The 21,906-nt window shown below is 45.8% G+C and overlaps 1 protein-coding gene across 1 annotated transcript in view; it reads right to left on the bottom strand.

Moving 5' to 3' along the window:
• Positions 1-1,835: 1,835 nt before the first annotated feature.
• The window catches only part of POU2F3 (POU class 2 homeobox 3), a 53,245-nt gene continuing 33,174 nt past the window's right edge, over positions 1,836-21,906 (bottom strand). The window contains 10 exon segments of the mRNA XM_064732029.1: positions 1,836-2,141; positions 3,249-3,381; positions 5,321-5,387; positions 6,563-6,724; positions 9,624-9,760; positions 10,971-11,112; positions 12,139-12,321; positions 12,899-12,981; positions 17,100-17,202; positions 18,979-19,083. Coding sequence (XP_064588099.1) covers positions 2,102-2,141; positions 3,249-3,381; positions 5,321-5,387; positions 6,563-6,724; positions 9,624-9,760; positions 10,971-11,112; positions 12,139-12,321; positions 12,899-12,981; positions 17,100-17,202; positions 18,979-19,083 — 1,155 coding nt within the window. The 3' untranslated portion in view covers positions 1,836-2,101.

Raw genomic sequence — 21,906 nt, 5'->3', positions numbered from 1 at the left:
GTCATGCAGGAAGTAAAATAAGACAGAGTGGCCCAAAGGTTCAGATCGGTGTTTAAATTTGTCCTTATCTGCAAATCTTAAATACCCACATCAGCCAAAATTAATTAAAAAGAAAGGAGACACAAGAGTGGATTTGTAACCATTGGCTGTGAAAATTGACTTTTCCTTTGGAATCTTATGGAATTCCCAACCACTTGCACACACCAACCTCAAGCAATAGTATGTGAGCACAAAAACAGAGAACAGAAAATAAATTCCTTCCAGCTCAAAGACCAGAGGGCATCTCAATAGATGCTTGTTGTTATTTGGTATCAGATAAAACCCAATAAAAGAGGAAAAAAATTAAAAAGAGAAGGTCAAGACTCATTTTCATCCCATTCATTTGTGTAAATCAACACAAATCCCAATTTCCCCCAAGGTTTCCAGCAATAACAAGACCTGGACACAAGTTTTGCAAAAGACAATTTTTTTTTTTGGTTATTTGTTTGTTGTTTTTTTTTAAAGGAAAAAATAAGAAGGCTCTAAAATACTTAATTAAAAAAAAAAAAGGAAGAAAAATAAAACAACAAAAAAGCACCTTTAGAAAGGGAGCAGGAGCAAAGCAAGTGGATGGAGAGCCTTGGGGGCAAACCAAGGCTCCCACCCAGCCACGGGGCTGCGGTGAAATGAACTCAAACCTCGGCTCAGTTTGGGGGCTGTGCGTGACAGGGACAGCAGGAGGGACCCTCCTTCCTTTTGGGGACCCCTGGGACGCCATGGGGGACAGAGAAAAGAGAGACAGAGACAGAGAGAGAGAGGAGAGTCCTGCACAGGAGCCCTGCCCGGGAGGATGCGGCGCTGCAAGCGGAGGAGCCATGCGAGGAGAGCGGCGGGGACAGTGCACGTGGGGTTGCAGAGGGACAGTGCCTTGGGCTTGGAAGGGACAGTGCCCTGTGGGGTGGAGCGTGCACTGGGAAGGGAAGGGCGGCCACGTGGGGCTTGGGAGGGGACAGTGCCACTGTGGGGGCTTGGCCGGACAGGGGGTAAGCAGTGCCACTCGTGGGGGCTTGGGAAGGGGGACAGTGCCACTGTGGGGCTGGGCCAAGGGGACAGTGCCACTGTGGGGGCTTGGGGAAGGGGGACAGTGCCACTGTGGGGCTGGGGAAGGGGGACAGTGCCACTGTGGGGCTTGGCCAAGGGGACAGTGCCACTGTGGGGAATTGGGGAAGGGGGACAGTGCCACTGTGGGGCTGGGGAAGGGGGACAGTGCCACTGTGGGGGCTTGGGAAGGGGGACAGTGCCACTGTGGGGGGGGGGCTTTGGGAATTGGAGGGGGACAGTGCCACTGTGGGGCTGGGGAAGGGGGACAGTGCCACTGTGGGGGCTTGGCCAAGGGGACAGTGCCACTCTGGGGGCTTGGGGAAGGGGGACAGTGCCACTCTGGGGGCTTGGGAGGAGGGGACAGTGCCACTGTGGGGCTGGGGAAGGGGGACAGTGCCACTGTGGGGCTTGGCCAAGGGGGACAGTGCCACTGTGGGGGCTGGGGAAGGGGGACAGTGCCACTGTGGGGAATTGGGGAAGGGGGACAGTGCCACCGTGGGGGCTTGGCCAAGGGGACAGTGCCACTGGGTTGGGGAGGGGCAGTCCTGTGGTGGGAGGAGGGGACAGTGCCACTGTTGGAGGGCTACTTGGGGTTAGGAGGGACAGTGCCACTGTGGGCTGGGGAAGGGGGACAGTGCCACTGTGGGGGCTTGGGGAAGGGGGACAGTGCCACTGTGGGGGCTTGGAAGGGGGACAGTGCCACTGTGGGTGGGGCTGTGGGGGGGAAGGGGGACAGTGCCACTGTGGGGCTTGGGGAAGGGGGACAGTGCCACTGTGGGGGCTTGGGGAAGGGGGACAGTGCCACTGTGGGGGCTTGGCCAAGGGGACAGTGCCACTGTGGGGCTGGGGAAGGGGGACAGTGCCACTGTGGGGCTGGGCTGCAGTTTGAGTCCCGGCACAGCCCCGCTGCTGGCGGATCCTGGCGCAGGCGGCCGTGGAAGGCACTGGAGGCCCCGAGCATCACCCATGGGTGCTGCACGGCCTGGAGGCAGAGCTGCTCCTGCCCTCGCTGCTCCAGCTCTCAGTGGAGGTAGGTGGGCTGGTTCCATCGGTACCAGGAGCTGTGGGCAGCACGGAGCAACGAATAAATAAATAAATGAATGAATAAAAAGTTTCACCTCGGAGTAAAAATCATCCCGATTTCCCTCTCAACCTCGTCACAGACATAGTTTATGAAAAATCCTTTATTTATTATGAAAAATCCTTTTCCCAGGATATTTTCTCCTGAGAAGTTTCAGCTTCCCCATGTTTTGCTGCTTTGGAATGTGATTTGGAGAATTGTTAAATGGTTTTTACTTGATGACCAATGACAGCCACCTGTGTCGAGGCTGTGAGCAGTCACAAGATTTTATCATCATTCTTTTCTATTCCTTTCAAGCCTCCTCATGAAATCCCTTCTTTTATCCTTTAGTATAGTTTTAATGTATAATTTTATTTTAATATAATATATATCATAAAATAATACATCAGCCTTCTGAAACATGGAGTCAAGATTCTCATCTTTTCCCTCATCCTGGGACCCTCAAACACCACTACACAACCTGACCCTGTTCAGCACATCCTGCAGCGAGTGAAAATTCAGAAATCACATCCTGCCACTCCTGAGCATCCCAGAATATCCTCAGCTGGAAGGGACCCACTTTTTTTTTTTTTTTTTTTTTTAACACAACAATTTTTAAACCTTTGGTACATTTAAACCTGGCATTGCATTTTGGACAGAACCTGTTTTTCTAAGATGTTGGATCAAATTCTGAAGCCTGACCACTTGGGTCAGACTCTGAGAGCTTTCACAAGAAGCAATTTTGTTGCTTCTTTTTTTTTTTCCCCTCTAAGAGCCCCAAATTAATAGATTTTGTATGAAGACAGGAATGGGGACACTTCCTAGCATTTCAAATCTGTATTTTACAGGTTGGGTCTAGCCCACAATCCAACTTATTGGGCAACACTTTCTCTTCTAATAGAGATACCTAGTTCAAATTCAAATATCTTGTTCAGATATCACCAAATCCCACTTCTGTCCCCCAACAATCCCCCCCTGTCCGTGAGAGGTCACACAGGAACACTCCACACTGCTGGAATCCCTAAAGGTTTTCCTGTTCTTCCTGGTGTTTTCCCCGATGTCCTGGGTTGGTTTTGGGGTTTTTTTTTTGTGGGTTTTTCAGCCTTACCCTGAAGAGTTGAAGCCAGAGGAGTTCATGGCAGCTTTGGAGTTGCTCTGGGCGGCGCCGGGGCTGCTGGCATGGAGGGCACTGCCAGGGGACGAGGGCCTGCTGGAGTTCCCTGGGGAGCACGAGGATGTCACTGTGAGGGACAGAGCACCGTGAGCCTGGCACCTCCTGCTGCCCCAGCATGCCCACCCCGTGCCTCCTTGGTTCCCACCCTGGGGAACCCCAGGAACGTCCCCTGCTCGTGTATCTGGGAATTTCTGGTTTCCACAGAGATCTGACACTGACCCATCCTTTATCTGGCTCTGATTCCTCTGATTCCCTGCCCTGGGGAACATGGGGTACCCCAGAAATATCCCCTGTTCCTGTATCTGGGAATTTCTGGTGTCCACAGAGATCTGACACTGACCCACTCTTTATCTGGCTCTGATTCCTCTGATTCCTGCCCTGGGGAAAGTGGGGGACCCAAGGAAAAAGCACAAGAATGTCCCCTGTCCCTGTATCTGGGAATTTCAGGTCTCCAAGGAGATCTGACACTAACCCATCCTTTTATTTGGCTTCTCTGATTCCCTGGCCTAGGCAAGGTTGGGGAGACCCCAGAAATGTCCCCTGTTCCTGTATCTGGGAATTGTGGTGTCCACAGAGATCTGACACTAACCCATCCTTTTATTTGGCTCCTCTGATTCCCTGCCCCTGCCCTTGGGAACATGGGGTACCCCAGGAATGTCTCCTGTTCCTGTATCTGGGAATTTTGGTCTCCACAGAGATCTGACCCTAACCAACCCTTTTATTTGGCTCCTCTGATTCCCTGGCCTAGGCAAGGTTGGGGGGACCTCAGAAATGTTCCCTGTTCGTGTATCTGGGAATTTCTGGTTTCCACAGAGATCTGACACTGACCCACTCTTTATCTGGCTCTGATTCCTCTGATTCCCTGCCCTGGGGAAAGTGGGGGACCCAAGGAAAAAGCACAAGGAATGTCTCCAGTCCCTGTATCTGGGAATTTCTGCTCTCCAAGGAGATCTGACACTGACCCATCCTTTTATTTGGCTCCTCTGATTCCCTGGCCTAGGCAAGGTTGGGGGGACCCCAGAAATATCCCCTGTTCCTGTATCTGGGAATTTTGGTGTCCACAGAGATCTGACACTGACCCATCCTTTTATTTGGCTCCTCTGATTCCCTGCCCCTGCCCTTGGGAACATGGGGTACCCCAGAAATGTCCCCTGTTCCTGTATCTGGGAATTGTGGTGTCCACAGAGATCTGACACTAACCCATCCTTTTATTTGGCTTCTCTGATTCCCTGGCCTAGGCAAGGTTGGGGAGACCCCAGAAACCTCCCCTGTTCCTGTATCTGGGAATTTCTGGTTTCCACAGAGATCTGACTCTAACCCATCCTTTATCTGGCTCTGATTCCCTGCCCCTGCCCTTGGGAACATGGGGTACCCCAGAAATGTCCCCTGTTCCTGTATCTGGGAATTGTGGTGTCCACAGAGATCTGACTCTAACCAACCCTTTTATTTGGCTCCTCTGATTCCCTGGCCTAGGCAAGGTTGGGGTACCCCAGAAATGTCCCCTGTTCCTGTATCTGGGAATTTTGGTCTCCAAGGAGTGACTCTAACCCACCTTTTATCTAGCTCTGATTCCCTGCCCTGGGGAAGGTGGGGGACCCCAGGAATGTCCCTGTTCCTGTATCTGGGAATCTCAGCTTTCCAAGGAGATCTGACCGTGACCCACCCTTTATCTGGCTCTGATTCCCTGCACTGTGGAGCCCCAGGAATGTCCCCTGCTCCTCTATCTGGGAATCTCATCTCTCCAAGGATATCTGACTCTAACCCACCCTTTATTTGGCTCCCAGTTGTGCCTGCCTCCCAAACCTGACCATCCCAGCCCAGGATTCTGTGGAAATGTCCTTTTGCCCGGTGTTTTCCATGTTTTTACCCCACCCCACAGCACAGCTGGGCTGTTCTATCCACATTCCCCGGCCCAAGCCAAGGCTCTGACTGAGATTATCCTGCAAATGTGACCCAGAAATGGAGGAGTCAGGGATAAGAGGGAAGGGAGGGTCCCCAAGGCTCACCAGTCCCAGGCATGGTGCTGTGCACGGGATTGACGGAGAGGGGCCCCAAGGAGCCTGAGGTAGAGACCTGGGCAGGAACAGAGAGGGCAGAAATCACATCCTGCACTCCCTGCACAGCCCCCTGCGTCCCAAAAGCCAGGAGCTGCAGAATCTGAATTTTATCTTGGATTTCTGAAATTTTATCTCTTATCCGCTGAGGAGGCTCCTGCCACTTTTAAATGGCAAAGGCACCAAGCAACTCTTAAATGAAGCAGCAGAAATGCAGCTAAATTGATATCAATGTATGCCATCCTCATCTCCCATTAATTTGGGAAAGATTTCCTTCATCAATCTCAAGGGAAAAAGCTTTGGGATGGCATGATGATTTGACTAAATTATCTTACAATTAAACTAATCAATTCCTCCTAGAAAACTTGTATTTTCTTTCCAGTGTTTTCAATAAACAGAATTATCGCTTAATGAATTGCTCTAATTTAGCTGATTGTTTTCAATGGATGGAATAATATAAATAATAAATTATACATATATGTCATATCTATATTTTATATATATATATATAAAAATTCTGAGTGAGATTCCATTCAGGTGGCTGAATCCCAAGCCCCTCACCATCCCTTTCTTGGGAAAGATTTTTCTTCATTAATCTCAAGAGGAAAAGCTTTGGGATACCATCATGATTTGACTCAATTATCCTAATCAATTCCTCCTAGGAAATTTTTCTTTCTAATGCTTTCAATAAACAGAATTATCGCTTAATGAAATGTTATAATTTAGCAGATTATTATTCCATCCATTGAAAACAATAAATTATATATATATATATGGATAGCATCATGATTTGACTAAATTAATTATCCTACAATTAAACTAATAAATTCCTCCTAGGAAGCTTTTCTTTCTAGTGTTTTCAATAAACAGAATTATTGCTTAATGAACTGTTATAATTTAGCTGATTGTTTTCAATGGATGGAATAACAATAAATTTTATATATATAAATAAATATATATTAAAAATAAATTATATATTTTAATGTATATTTTGATATAATATATAAAATATATTATATGCAATATAAATATATAATTATATATTAATATAGTGATATATATTATGTAATGCAATATATAAATATATAATATTAATATATAAAAATAATATTTAAAAAATATATAAATATACATATAAAAATAATAAATTCTGGGTGGGATTGCAGTCAGGGGGCTGCATCCCGAGCCCCTCACCAGTCTGGAGTTGTAGATGGGTGATTTGATGGGGGATGGCATGGGGCAGCTGATCCGCTTCTCCTTCTGGCGCCGGTTGCAGAACCAGACCCGAACCACTTCCTTCTCCATGGAGAGCTGCTCTGCTATCAAGGAGATCTCCTCTGAGCTGGGCTTGGGGTTCTGCTGAGAGAGGCAAAAGGTTAAAAAGCCCAAAAAAACCCAATAAATCTGCTCTGAACTGGGTTTGGGGGTCTGCTGAGAGAGGCAGCAGGTTAAAAAAAAACCCAAAGAACACAAGGAGATCTCTGAACTGCAACCTCTGAACAGAGATCTCTCAACTGGGATCTCTGGGCTTGGGATTCTGCTGAGAGGGGCAGCAGGTTAAAAAAGCCTCAAAAAGCACAAGAATTCTCTCAACTGGGATCTCTGGGCTTGGGATTCTGCTGAGAGGGGCAGCAGGTTAAAAAGCCCAAAACCCCCCAATAAATCAGCTCTGAACTGGGTTTGGGGGTCTGCTGAGAGAGGCAGCAGGTTAAAAAAGCCCCAAACAGCAGATGGAGACCTGTGGGCTTGGGGTTCTGCTTAGAGAGGCAAAAAGGTTAAAAAAGGCCCAAAAACCACAATGAAATCAGCTCTGAACTGGGTTTGGGGTTCTGCTGAGAGAAGCAAAAGGTTTAAAAGCCAAAAAAACCCCAATAAATCTGCTCTGAACTGGGCTTGGGGGTCTGTTGAGAGAGGCAGCAGGTTAAAAAAACCCCAAAGAACACAAGGAGATCTCTGAACTGCAATCTCTGAACAGAGATCTCTCAACTGGGATCTCTGGGCTTGGGGCTCTGCTGAGAGAGGCAAAAGGTTAAAAAAGCCCCAAAAATTACAAGGAATTCTCTGAACTGGGACCTCTGGGCTTGGGATTCTGCTGAGAGGAGCAGCAGGTTAAAAAGCCCAAAAACCCCCAATAAATCTGCTCTGAACTGGGCTTGGGGGTCTGTTGAGAGAGGCAGCAGGTTAAAAAAGCCCCAAACAGCAGATGGAGACCTGTGGGCTTGGGGTTCTGCTTAGAGAGGCAAAAAGGTTAAAAAAGGCCCAAAAACCACAATGAAATCAGCTCTGAACTGGGTTTGGGGTTCTGCTGAGAGAAGCAAAAGGTTTAAAAGCCCCAAAGAACACAGGGAGATCTCTGAGCTGGGCCTGCGGGCCTACTGAGAGAGGCAGGAGGTTTAAGAGCTCCAAAGAACACAAGGAAATCTCTGAACTGGGATCTCTGGGCTTGGTGCTCTGCTGAAACAGGCAGGTGGGTAAAAAAACCCAAAAAGCACAAGGAAATATCTGAACTAGGCTTGGGGCTCTGCTGGGAGAGGCAGGAAGTTAAAAAGCCCCAGAAAGCACAAGAAAATCTCTGAACTGGGATCTCTGGGCTTGGGCTCTGCTGAGAGAGACAGCAGGTTAAAAAAGCCCCAAAGAACACAATAAATCTCCTCTGAACTGGGATCCCTGGGTTTGAGGTTCTGCTGAGCAGGCAGGAGGTTAAAAAGCCCCAAAGAGCATAAGGAGATCTCTGAAGTGGGCTTGAGGCTCTGCTAAGACAGGCAGGAAATTAAAAAAGCCCCACAATCACAAGGAGATCCCCTCAGGACTGGGATCTCTGGGTTTGGGGTTCTGCTGAGAGAATCAAAAGGTTAAAAAGCCCCAAAGAACACAATAAATCCCCTCAGAACTGGGATCTCTGGGTTTGGGGTTCTGCTGAGAGAAGCAAAAGGTTAAAAAGCCCCAAAGAACACAATAAATCCCCTCAGAACTGGGATCTCTGGGTTTGGGGTTCTGCTGAGAGAAGCAAAAGGTTAAAAAGCCCCAAAGAACACAATAAATCCCCTCAGAACTGGGATCTCTGGGTTTGGGGTTCTGCTGAGAGAAGCAAAAGGTTAAAAAGCCCCAAAGAGCATCAGGGGCTGCTGGGAGGACAAGGGTGGGGTTGGCTGCGAGCTGGGAGGGGACAAAAGCCCTGTCTGAGTCTGAGGGTAAATATTTGGGTGAGAGATTATGTTCTGTGAAGCACAAAGTGCCTCAGGTCCCACATCGGCCCTCCCAGAGTCAGGGGGGAGATGAATCACAGCTCCTGCCCCAGGTATTGCACAAATCTCTTCCCTCTTTGAGCTTAACAGCACCAAAATCAGAGCTGGGCTCGCCTCAGCCTGGTGGCCCTGCCACCATCCAGGGGACAGGAGCTCAGAGAAGTCACAGAAAAGTCATTGCCTCTCTTCCCTTGCTCATTTAGAAAGGGAAATAACAGAGCCCACCCTGCCCTGAGTAATTTATTTTCATTCCTTTTGGCTCTGTGGGGTTTGCTCAGAGCTGAAGCTCAGAAATGTCAAAGCTACCTGGCACAGAGGTGGATAATATAATCTACCAAGATAATATTCCCATTGCAGAAAACTTCTACCAGCTAAAAATGAGCTGCTAAAATGATCTGATGAGGACTGAGCAAGTTCTGATAGGAGGGAAAAAACAAGGAAAAGCAAGCTCAGGAACAGTTTTGATTGGAGAAATTTCCAAGGCACAGTTTAGTCCTGTTGATAAAAGCTCTGTTTGATCCCTGTAGTGATTTTTCCTGAAATTCTTGGCGCTTAAAAAGAAGAAGGGTTCAACTTTTGAATGGGCTGAGGAAAAATATTTGGAGCAACAAGTTCTGTGGTCTCACAAGAGCTGCTGAATGGGGCATTGTGGCCACAGAGCTCCTGTGACACTTCAACTCACAAAGAAAAGAGTTGGGCCAAAGCTGACCTCTGCACCCCAGTGATAATGGGGAAATGTGGTGCTAAAATTGTAATTCCCTTAGAATAACATTCAACAGGGAAATAATTGGGAATTTCTTTGGGTTTAACACTTTACCTGTTAACTCCTTCAAGCATTTTTTAACCCACTCTCAAATAATTGGGAACTCCTTTGGGTTTAACACTTTCTTTTTGCTTCTTCAACCTGATATCAAATAAATACCCATAAAAAAAACCCTCTTTTCTTGAGAGGACTCAGTGCCCCAGGCTTGCAAATGCCAGGCTGAAGGAGAGAAAGATTTTCCCCTCACATCTTGGAATCTCTTCTCCAGCGTGGAGCGGATGTTGGTCTCAATGCTGGTCCTCTTCTTCCTTTTCCGTCCAAACATCTCGTTCACTGAGGGGTAGGAGTTGGGGGTGCTCATGGAGGAATCCAAAGGAGCAGATTCTGGGGGAGGAGGGAGGGGAAAATGAGATATCCAAGAAGATAATGAGTTATTTTCATTCCCAGATACTTCCTGTGAAACAAAGGCGCCTTCTAAAATAAATTAAATTAATTTAATGGTGCCTGCTAAAATAGATTATTAAATTAATTAAAGGTGCCTTCTAAAATAGATTAATTTTAGATTGTGGATCCTCCCTCTGATGATGATTAAAATTGCTCCAAATCCATCAATGAGCTTGCCCAAATCAAAGAAGAAAAGTGTTTTAACCCACACACCGTTTTTCCTTTGTGATCCTGATTCCCAGCCTGCTCTGTCAGGGACCAGGGGTGTTCCAAGAAATTCATTTCACACGGAAAAGGATGTGACCAAAGCATTTGGCTCGGGGTGGCTGAGATGTGACCGATGGCTCAGACATCCTGAAGGGTGAGGTCAGCACAGACACCACCCCAAACCCTGCTGCCCCGGGGAATTCTCCTCTCAGTGAAATCCTTCCTTTTCCAGCTGCTCCCCTTCTTTTCTCCAGCTCCCACAGCGAGGGGCTGAAGGGGTTTGAGGGTCCTGGATGGATCCTCTCCTGCTGGTGGTGATGCCTCAGGTTTTGGATTTTATATTTTTGATTTTCAGGTTTCAGCTTTTCTATTTTTGATTTTCAGGTTTCAGCTTTTCTATTTTTCACACTTTCAGGTTTCAGCTTTTCTATTTTTCAGGTTCTGTGCTGCTTTAGTGTGCGGATCTGGGTTCACATCAGGGGATGGTGAGCTCTGTGCACAGAGCAGGGAGACAAAACAATTCCTGCTCCAGCTGGGCACCAAGGACAAATGATCCAAATCTCAGCCCAGGAGCACAAACCCCGTGGGCTGGAGAGAGAAAAACAAGCAGGGTGGGACTGCAGGGGCTAAAGCTGGAATGGGACAATGAACTGCAAGGTGCAAATGGAGCAGAACTGATCCCAGGGAGAGACCCCGGGAGCGCTCGTGCATTTTGGGGCCATTTTGGGTTCATTTTGGGACCATTTTGGTTCATCATGGGTTCATTTTGGGACCATTTTGGTTCATTTTGGGTGCAGCCCAGGCTGGGCTCTTGTGCTGCCCAAGGTGCATCCATTGAGGAGATTTTAATAAATCCCTGCTTTATTCTTTAGCTCTTTCTAATCTCTGTTCTAGCTCAGCCTTCCCAAGGCACCAGTGGCATTTCTGCCCGGCTGTCACCCACCTGCATCACTGAGCCACTTCTCCAGCAGGGGCTTGAGCTTGCACATGTTCTTGAAGCTCAGGTTGAGAGCCTCGAAGCGGGAGATCGTGGTCTGGCTGAAGTCATTCCCGTAGAGCTTCCCCATGGCCAGGCCAACGTCCCCCTGCCAGGGACACCCAAACCCCACAGTGAGCACAGGGAAACCCCTCCCAGCTGTCCCAGCCCCAGCAGAATCACAGAATTAACCAGTCTGGAGAGGACTTCTCAAGCTGAACCAAGGTTGGATATCAGGAAAAAGGTTTTAGAGAAAAACTGATAAAGTTCTGGAATGTTCTGCCCAGGGAGGTGCTGGAGTCGCCATCCCTGGGTGTGTTTAACAAAGCCTGGATGTGGCTCTGGGTGCCAGGGTTGAGTTGAGGTGTTGTGGCTGGGTTGGATTTGATGATCTTGAAGGTCTCATCCAACCCAGTGATGCTGTGACCTTTGAGATCATCCAGTCCAACCTATGACCCAACACCTCCTCATCAAATAAACCCTGGCACTGAGTGCCATACCCAGTGACTCCACCACTTCCTTGGGCAGGTGATTCCAGAGCCCAGTCATTCTTTCAGTGAAGGATTTATTCCTCTTGTAGCCTAAACTTCCCCTCATGCTGCTTCCAGGATAGTTTCAGCCTTGTTTCCATGACCTGCCTGCCAGGGAAAGGGGATTTATTCCCCCCAGGAATCTGCCCCCATCCCTGAATACTGGAGAAGGAGCAGACATTGAGGTTATGGTGGTGAGGCGCTAGGAAGGGTTTTTCTCTTTGTGAATTTGGAAGGGAATGCTGCAAAATAACCCAAATTTACCTAACCCAGCCTTTCCTTCACCCACAGGTGTCACCCTGGTTTTTTAAGATTTTCTAAGCCTTCTGATGTTGACCTTGTAGTGAACTTTCTCACACACTTGCTGTAAATAACTCATTGCTTTGCATTTCTTTATGGAGGAGGAGAAATTTGATGGGCTGTTGGTTTGACCAGTGTCATTGGAGAGGTGGCACTGTCACCCTCAGTGAAACTATAAATGTTAAAACCAGAAAATAAACTTCCCTTTTTCCTCACCTCGAGAACAGCGGTGTGCGCTTGTGTTTTTTCGTGTCCCATAGCGACACACAGCTCTGCCCCAAATTCCCCCATCCCCTCCCTCTCACCTGTGTGAACCCCAGCTTGATCCTCCTTTGTTTGAAAGTCTTTGCAAACTTCTCCAGCTCCTCCAGGTCGCTGGGCTCCTCGGATGCCCCTGCTGGGGTCAGGTGCTTTGCCACCTGCAGGTGCTGGGGGACGTCCAGGTGGGGCTCAACCGAGGAGCCAGGCAGGCCAGAGCGACCCACAGCCTGTCCAAAACACCCCAAAAAACATGCTCAGAGTCACAAAAATAAAAAAAAACAGAATGTTTCCTGGCCTATCTGCCCTCCCTAGGGCAGCAGGGGGAGTTTGGCACGCCCTCAGGTGTGTTCTTACACACACTCAGGTGTGTTCTTATGCGACTGAGCTCACAGGGGTTTTCAGGTGAGGGAAGAGATGAGGATCTGACTCCATGTTCAGAAGGCTTGATTTATTGTTTGATGATATATATTACATTAAAGCTATACTAAAAGAATAGAAGAAAGGATTTCATCAGAAGGCTGGCTAACAATAGAAAAAGAAAGAATGATAACAAAGGTTTGTGTCTCGGCTCTCTGTCCGAGCCAGCTGACTGTGATTGGCCATTAATTAGAAACAACCACATGAGACCAATCCCAGATGCACCTGTTGCATTCCACAGCAGCAGATAACCATTGCTTACATTTTGTTCCTGAGGCCTCCCAGCTTCTCAAGAAGAAAAAATCTCAAGAAAAGGATTTTCATAAAAAGGATTTTCATAAAAAGGATGTCTGCGACATTCTTACACACCCTCAGGTGTGTCCTTACCTGCGAGGCCAGGCTGGGTCCGGGCTGGGAGAGGAGGAGGCTGCCCTGCTGCTGAGGGAAGGAGAGGAGGTTTGGCTGCAAAGCTGAGGGGATAAAAAAAGAGACATTTCTGGTCAGCGAACACCCCCAGGGAAGCTCGGAGTGCAAAGCTCCATTTGTTATTTCTTGCCCAAAATACAAGAATTTCAACCCTTAGGAACGTGTCTGGCTCTGAGTGGATTATGAGAAATAAAAGGTTCTTCCCGTGGCTTTTGAGCCTGCAAGGGATCATTACAATAATGGGAGAAATGAAATATCTCATTTGCTGATCCCTGCGTGTCACTCATCACACTCAGGCATTTGAGAGACCTCTAATCTTGATTTTAGGTGCCAAGCAGCAGAGAATTTTCTACATCCTTCCTGGGGATTTCTCTCAGTGCTTAATTATTGCAGCTCTTAGAAAAATGGACATCTTATTTCCAATATAAGCCCTTGTGACTCCAACTTTCAGCCACTTGATCTTGCTAAAAAAACCCTGATCCTCCAGCTAATCTCATGAGCCCTCCCAGTCTGCTCTCAATTCTACATTTCATTTTCAAATGTCATTTGGAAGCCTTCTGACCCCTTCTTTCCTACCCTACTGTATTTCAAATAAATTGAATTTCTTTCAGAACGTCGGAGCTGACACGAAATGATGAAAGGAAGAAAGAAGGGAAATCCATAAACCCAACAAAAAATGGGATTTATGGAGAGGGTGTAATTGTTTCCTTGACAAACTGCCAAGTACAAGCCTATATCTCTTAGAGGGAATGTCCTACAGGATTAGGTTGTGTAGTTCCCCAGAAATTTAGTTGGTTTCAAGTCCATTGTGAGTGAAACCTATAGAATTTAGTGAGGATTTATAACCTTGCTCAGAGCAGTCAATGTATTTAATTGATTATAACTGACAATTACAGGGAGATCCATAGAAATTTATGGACTTCTGCTAATAAAAAGGAAAACAGATAATCTCCAAAATCAATCACTGCCCCCTCTCTCTGCCTTTTCTTATTTAATTTAGATCTGATGTGCAAAATCCCATTTATTTACTCAGGCTGGGGTTGGAATAAGCTTTCCCTAACGCTGGAACAACTTCAAATTTCAAATCCAGGCTGGTAATGAGGTGCACATTTTTAGCAGTGCAGGTAATTAATCACTGCAATGGCTTTGCCTTGGGACATGGCAGATGCTCTGTCATTTGGAGTCTTTAAAATCATGATTGAACACCTCAGCTCTGAGGGAAAATGAAGGCTGGGCTCAGGAATCACCGGTCTGACAGCTGAGATGAAGATTTCAGCAGCAATGTTCAGGCTGACAGGATTCCCAAAACTCCATGGTTGTTCATTCCCACCTTTCCAGATTCTCCCACCCCTGATTCAGGTGTTTGGATTTTATTGGGAGTGAGGAATAGGAGCTGGGAGTTTATCTGACAGCTTCAAAACACAAACAAGCTCAAATTCATATCCCTGTTGGAAAGGTTCAGCCCCCAACCAAGCCCTAAAATCCATTTATGGACCCACAGTCCAAAATTAGGAGACACTCAGAGCATCCCTGAAGGCCCCAGGGAAAATTCTGGAATATTGGCGGAAGGAAAACTCCACTTGAACCAAATTCCTCTCCATTTTCACTCCCCACTGGCTGTGCATGCATGTGGCCAAAGGATCATTAAACCCTGGCAATCAGCCATGCAAAATGCACAAAAATCCAGCTCCTGGCCAGAATATCCAGCCCTGGTCAAGCCTGGAACTGGAAGGGGTGAGAAGCAAACAGAGCTGCCAAAAAAATTCACTGGACAGATAAATTCCAATCTCTCCAAGGCAGCAAGTTCTGCTTTGCAGTAAAAGATGTTTATTATTCATGAATAAAAGCAGGCAGCAAGGAATAGATTGTCCTGACCGTATTTCAAACAAACAAATTCAAAACTATTTGTAAATATGCATCAAGTATCTTTATCCATCACTCAGTGTCATTTGGCAGAGAGGAGAATTTATATCCTGTCAGGAAGAAATAAATTCCCCACTTGCTTTTGGAGTGTGTGAGCCAGAGGGTTCAAGCTGCAGAGATTTAATGTTATAATCCTGAATTTTCGTTCATGTGGAGGGAGATCTGTGCTGGGATAAATCAAAGCACAAGCAAAGGATCCGAATCCCCTTGGATCTGTCAGTTATGAATTAAAGCCTAAAACATCCCCAAGGTGGCACTCGAGGAGCGCACAAGGTACCAACAGCATCTCCCGCATGGATTTGGGATCATCCCGGGCAGCATCACCCTGGGAAAAACCTCCACCAGAAAGGAGGTGTTTAAATATTTATCCATCTCTGTCGCTTTATAGTTTATATTTTTATATTTGTATCGTTTTATAATTTAATATTTTTATTTTCTATATTTTTATTTTCTATATTTTTATTTTTTAATATTTTTTATTTTTTATATTTTTTATATTTTTATATCTATTTGTAACCTGCACTTCTTTAGTGTATAACTCTATACTCCACACACAGTGGGAGCTGCTGCTTCCCCATTCTGGGCAGACACAACAATTCCTCTCCAGGATTTCAGCTTTTCTATTTTCCATCTACTTGAAAGAGATGATATTATATTTAATACTAATACTAATGCTGCTGCTACTACTACTACCAATAACAATAAATTATATTTAATAATAGAATATTGTTATGTTTTCCATCTATTTGTAACCTGCAGTTCTTTAGTGTAGAACTCTAAACTCCATGTACATTGTGAGTTTCTGCTTCCCCGTTTTGGGCAGACACAACAATTTCTCTCAGCTTTTATATTTTCCATTTAGTTGAAAGAGATTATATGATATTTAATACTACTACTAACATTAATAATAAATTATATTTAATAATAGTACGTTATTATATTTTCCATCTATTTGTAACCCTGCAGTTCTTTAGTGTGTAAGTCTAAACTCCGCACACAGTGTGGAGTTTCCCATTTGGGGCAGACACAACAATTCCTCTCCAGGATTTTAGCTTTTCTATTTTCTACATATTTGAAAGAGATGGTATTATATTTAATATTAATATTATACAAATAATAAATAATTATAATATATAAATTAATTTACATAATAATTAACTGTAGTTCTTTATATTTAATCCTATATCTCCCACATAGTTGTACTGTGTTCTTTGGCAGACCCCAGCAATCCTCTACCATGGATTTCAGCTTTTATATTTTATATTTTCCATCTATTTGAAAGAGATTATATTATATTATATTTAATACTAATGCTACTACCACTACTACCAATAATAACATTATATTTAATAACAGTATATTATTATTTTTCACATATTTGTAACCTTGCAGTTCTTTAGTGCAGAACTCAGACCACACACAGTGGAGCTGTGCTTCCCATTGGGCAGACACAACAATTCCTCTCCAGGTTTAGCTTTCTGTTTTCCACCTACTTGAATAGATTATATGATATTAATACTATGCTAACACTACTACTATAAAAAATTAATCATAATAGTATATTATTATTTTCCATCTATTTGTAACCCTGCAGTTCTTTAGTGCAGAACTCCAAACCCCACACACAGTGGGAGCTGCTGCTTCCTCATTTTGGGGCAGACACAACAATTCCTCTCCAGGATTTCAGTTTTTCTATGTTCTATCTATTTGAAAGAGATGATGTGATATTTGATACTAATGCTACTACTACTACTACTACTAATAATAATAATAATCATAATAAATTATATTTAATAACAGTATATTATCATATTTTTCACATATTTGTAACCCTGCAGTTCTTTAGTGCAGAACTCCAAACCCCACACACAGTGGGAGCTGCTGCTTCCCCATTTGGGGCAGACACAGCAATTCCTCTCCAGGCCTGGCAGTCAAGGACACCTCACTGCCTCAGGGCCAGAGATGGGAACAAAAGGGAGTTGGGGGCAGCAAACTGGGGCTCAATGACTTCATTACCTGAAGCTGGAATTGGCAGATTCACCCCCAAAATGCAAATGGACCAAACTTATAAAAGTGTGAAATCCACCACCAATTCTCCATTTTTGGGTGGGTTTTGTCAACCCTAAATGTACCTGAAGGCCCTTCAATAAACAGAACCGCTTTTATTCTCTCAGTTTTGTCTGGCCTCTGTTTTTAGGTTGCCCAAAAAAGGAATAATTTCAACTTTTCCTTCTCTTACCTTGTTGTCCTGCCTGAGACTGGGACAGGAGGAACTGGGGGACTGACTGCATGTGCCCAGGAAGCAACACCAGCTGCTGCAGGGTGTGGAGAGAGCTCATGTCCTGCAGAAAAAAAAGCAAAGGAAACAATAAAAATCAAGGATTTATGCTCCTCACAAATCCACGCTTAATTTCTGTATTTTGAGGGGCTGGAGGGCTGCAGGACCAAAAGTTTCAGGTGTAAGAGAAGATTCTGTGCATACAGAGACCTCCATGTGGAGAATTGTCTGCTTTTCCCTAGAAAAGTTTACTCTTGGTGACATTTTTGAGCTGGAGATTCAAAGGTTTCAGGTGCAGGAGAAGAATTCTCTCTGAATTTGGGGAATTTTGGGGCTGCAGGGCCAAAAGTTTCAAGTACAGGAGAAGAATTTGATGCAGACAAAGACATCCATGTGGGGAAGTGTCTGCTTTTCCCTGGAAAAATTAACTCTTGATAAAGACATTTTTGAGGCAATCAAACTCTGGTTGTTAGAACAGTGAAACCTCTCAGATTTCAGTTTTTTCAGATGAAGCATTTCCAGAGCTTTTTCTTCAGACAGAACATTTCCACTGCCTGAAATCTCTCAGCAGATTGCAGCAGGCTGTCCCAGCTCACCAACACTGCATCCCACAGGACTGCTCTGAAGACTGAGGGGATTAAGAATCCCTAAATTGTATCATGGATCTGAATACCCATGAAAGAAGAGAGGAAAGGATTCCTGAGCATCTCTGTGGCTGCCTGGCATCCAACTTCCACTAGAATTTAACAAGAGTTAAGTGCTGAACTCCACAATTTTTTACCTTAGGTAAAAAAAAAAATTCCCTTGAGGACTTCAGTGCTGAACTCCACATTTTTACCTCAGGAAAAAAAAAAAATTCCCTGGAGGAATTAATTTCTCCCCTGGTGTAAATCAATTTGAGGCAACAAGAGGCTGAGATTAGGAGTTAATCTGGTGTAGAACCCTATCTCCAGCAATGGCATTAACCAGACACCATGAATGAGGAAGAGCAGGGCAAGCATTATCAGACACTTCCCCACGGTGCTGCCTCAACCTCCAATTATTCCCAATCCAAGGGATTTCCTGACCATAGGGTGGTTTCAAACCCTCAGAGGGAATCTCACCCCAGCACGTGTCCAGTCCAACTTTAAACCCACAAGGAAAAGCTGAGGAGGAGGAAGATGAGGATTCAATTTTCCAGCTCAGTGTTCCTCACACTCCCTGGCCACATTAATTTGGGGAAGGGGGTCAGGAGCAGCCCCTTTTCCTGGGATTTTGGGGCAGCCAAGGGATTTCCTGACCATGGGGTGGTTTCAAACCCTCAGAGGAAATCTCACCCCAGCACGTGTCCAGCCTAATTTTGAACCCACAAGGAAAAGCTGAGGAGGAAGATGAGGATTCAATTTTCCAGCTCAGTGTTCCTCACCCTCTCTGGCCACAGGGATTTGGGGAGGGGGTCAGGAGCAGCCCCTTTTCCTGGGATTTTGGGGCAGCCAAGGGATTTCCTGACCATGGGGTGGTTTCAAACCCTCAGAGGGAATCTCACCCCAGCACGTGTCCAGTCCAACTTTAAACCCACAAGGAAAAGCTGAGGATTCAATTTTCCAGCTCAGTGTTCCTCATCCTTTCTGGCAAAAAGAATTTGGGGAGGGGATCAGGAGCAGCCCCTTTTCCTGGGATTTTGGGGCAGCCAAGGGATTTCCTGACCATGGGGTGGTTTCAAACCCTCAGAGAAATCTCACCCCAGCACGTGTCCAGTCCAACTTTAAACCCGCAAGGAAAAGCCGAGGAGGAGGAAGATGAGGATTCACTTTTCCAGCTCAGTGTTCCTCACCCTTTTCCTGGGATTCAGGCCACTCACCCCTGCAATTTGGCTCCCTGGCATCATGGATGATCCCTGCACGAGGTGCCCCGACCGAGGGGGGATGGCAGACTGCAAGGAGTCGCTGAGGTCCTCGGTTTTAATCTGCAAAAAGAGCAAAGGAATGGTGGAATTAGGGAGCAGGGGTGAGCAGAGGGCAGCTGGGATCCAAGAGGCTGGAGGAGGCTCCTCTCAGGGATTTTTGTGCTGTTTCCATTGCTGAAAATCAGGGTTATCCACACTCCTGCTCCCCACTCTATCCCATGGACGGTTTTCTTCTCTGCCAAGCGTTTTACTCAATTAAAACATTTCAGGAAACAACAAATTTCAAGCAGCTTTTCAAAGTTTAAAGCCTTTTGTGGAGTTTTAGTGAAGACAAGAAGCAATTCTCCTTTCCAGATCCCCGATAGGAGGGCTGGACATAGAAAACCTCTCATTTTTCACTGCACAAAACAGAGAATGGTACAAGGGGATGGAAAAGGATGGGTCATGGAGGAAAAGACCTCAAAAAAGCAGAGTTATCTCCTAGAATTGAAAATGCAGCACTCCAGGCATCAAATTAATTTGTTCAATTTCTAACAAAAAGCAACAAGAAATTGCAAGGAAAATCTCTTCCTCAATTACAAGCTGTGGAAAAATAACTTGAAAACTTCACAGGTGTCTAGTGGTCTTTTTGAGCTACTTTATGTTCTTGCAAAATTCTTGCCCGCAAGAAAATAATGATTTTTAAATCAACATTCTTAGAAAAAAATGCACCCAGGGACCAGAACTGAATCCTTGTTTCTGGTTTATTCCTCAATCTCTACATTCATTTCTAACTTAGCTAATGCATTTAAAAAAAATTTATTAAGAAGTAATAATAAAAATGTGTTCCAATTATTGTAGGAGCTGAAGTCTTTTGGTAGTGCTGACTGGGACAGGAGGGAGGGGAGGATTTTGGAAGTTTTTAGGTAAATTCCTGAAAGGTCAGTGAGAAGTGTCCATGCACAGGGGGCAGGTAAAAGATACAGAACTCTCCTCCAAGAAAAGATTGACCCAAACCTTTTCTCAACACTGAACAAGGGTTATTCCTCATCACAGCAAGAAGAGCCTCTAATTCCCAAAAACTGGAAAAAACAGGAGGACTCTACGGAGGACACAACTTGAAACTCCTGAAGATTCACCCTGACTCTGAGCAGTGAACGTCCCCAGGTGTTCCCACCAGATCCCTCCCAAACCATCCCTCAAAGGTGAGCAGGGTCTTTGCCCCACTGATGGGGCCTTGAGGCCCTGCAGCCTCCTGCCAGCAGAGGGGGATGAGAAATCCAGCTCCACAAACCCCATCCCGAGCGAGTATTTTGGGCTTGAAGGAGCTTTTCTGCCCATGTGAGCACAGCAAAGAAACGCGCGGAATAATTCCGGTTGGAAGAGACCTCCACAACCATCGAGTCCAAGCTTTGGCGGATCTCCACGAGAGGAGAAAAAGGGGAAAACGGGATCACAAGAAGCTCAACAGCTCCAGAAAAGGGAGCTGCAATGTTCCCCTCTGCATTTTGGAAGGTGCTGCTCGCAGGGAAGGTGATTACAACACCCCCTTTCATTACAACTCGAGCTCTGGCCACCGCCGAAACTCGTTTTGCAATAATCCCAGCTCCTTGCAGCAAGAGGTAGACATGCTATGAATTCCAGCTCTTTCCTACCTTTCAGGTTGGCATGATCATCCCTCTTAGCCTGGCAGGGCAAAAAAAAAAAAAACAACAAAAAAATCTGGTGGAAAGATCTTCTCGATCGCTATCGGCAGCGATAAGGCACTGAACGCCAGGCAAAAAGGCTCAGGAGGACACCCCGTTACCCCTGAGCCATCCAGTCACTGCAGGCACGTGGTTCTTTGCATTAAAAAGAATCCATTGGAGGAAAAATAAGAAAAAATATATTTTAAAAAAAAAAGTTGTTAAAAAAAAAAAAATTTAAAAATTAACTTTTGCCTGCTTCATCCAAGGCTGAGCAGTCCCAAGCAATTGAAGATTTTGGCGTCTCAGAGAGCCGGGCTGAGGATCCTGCCTGAGCTGTGGGGTGTTGAGGAGGCACGAGCCATTTCCAAACTGAAATCAATTTTTGCAGCTGCCAAGCGGGACGAGCTGGCGGCGCTCCAGGCACAAAGGGGTGTGTAGCCGCATCCCGGCATGGCTGGATGTGAGAACGGGAGGTGGGTTTGGCAGAGCACCGGCTCCCGACTCAAAAACAACAACAACATCTCCCACTGCTCCTTCCCCCGGCCCTGGAATTCTCCCTCCTGCGCAGTGGGCGGGAACCCGGGCTTTGGTTCTTGACAAATCCTTCTCCCCCTTGCACCTATTTCCATTGGGTTTAGGCTCAAATTTACCTCGCCCTCCTCTTCCTCTTCCCTCTGTGCAGCTGGCTAATTGTTCATTAGGAGGTCGGGATCTATCCAAAATTTTGGGGATGGTTTATGCAAATCCCACTCTTTTGGTTTTTTTTCCCTGGTTAAACCAGCAATATTGCCAAGTGCACATTAAAAAAAAAAAAAAAACCCAAACCCAAAAAAACCCCAAAAAACCACACACATTGTGGGCGAGGCCACTCAATATCATGAGACTCCCTTAAAATAATGTAAATTTCAAATTAATAAAACGAGGGGAGGAGTTGCCTCCCCCTTTCCCAGTGCATCTGCCTCGGATTTGCAGAAAATGCCTGCAAATATGGGAAGAGTTTACCTTGAGGAACCAAAAAATAAAGAACCAAGGTTGAAATGATGAAATCCTCAGAGAATCACCTCGTGGGGGTATTTGATGGGAGCTCTGCAAGTGAGAAACAGTGATTTGGGTAAAAGCAGGAGCAGATCCCACCGGGATTGCTCAGGATCTTGGTTTTATAGGATGATCATGGATGGGGAAAGGGGAACGAGAAAGTCATGGAGAGACTTTGTTC

The sequence above is a fragment of the Zonotrichia leucophrys genome, chromosome 24 (assembly GCF_028769735.1).
Source record: "Zonotrichia leucophrys gambelii isolate GWCS_2022_RI chromosome 24, RI_Zleu_2.0, whole genome shotgun sequence".
Lineage (NCBI taxonomy): Eukaryota > Metazoa > Chordata > Aves > Passeriformes > Passerellidae > Zonotrichia > Zonotrichia leucophrys.
Note: the sequence above shows the minus strand (reverse complement) of the source record. Positions and strands in the feature narration are given on the sequence as shown.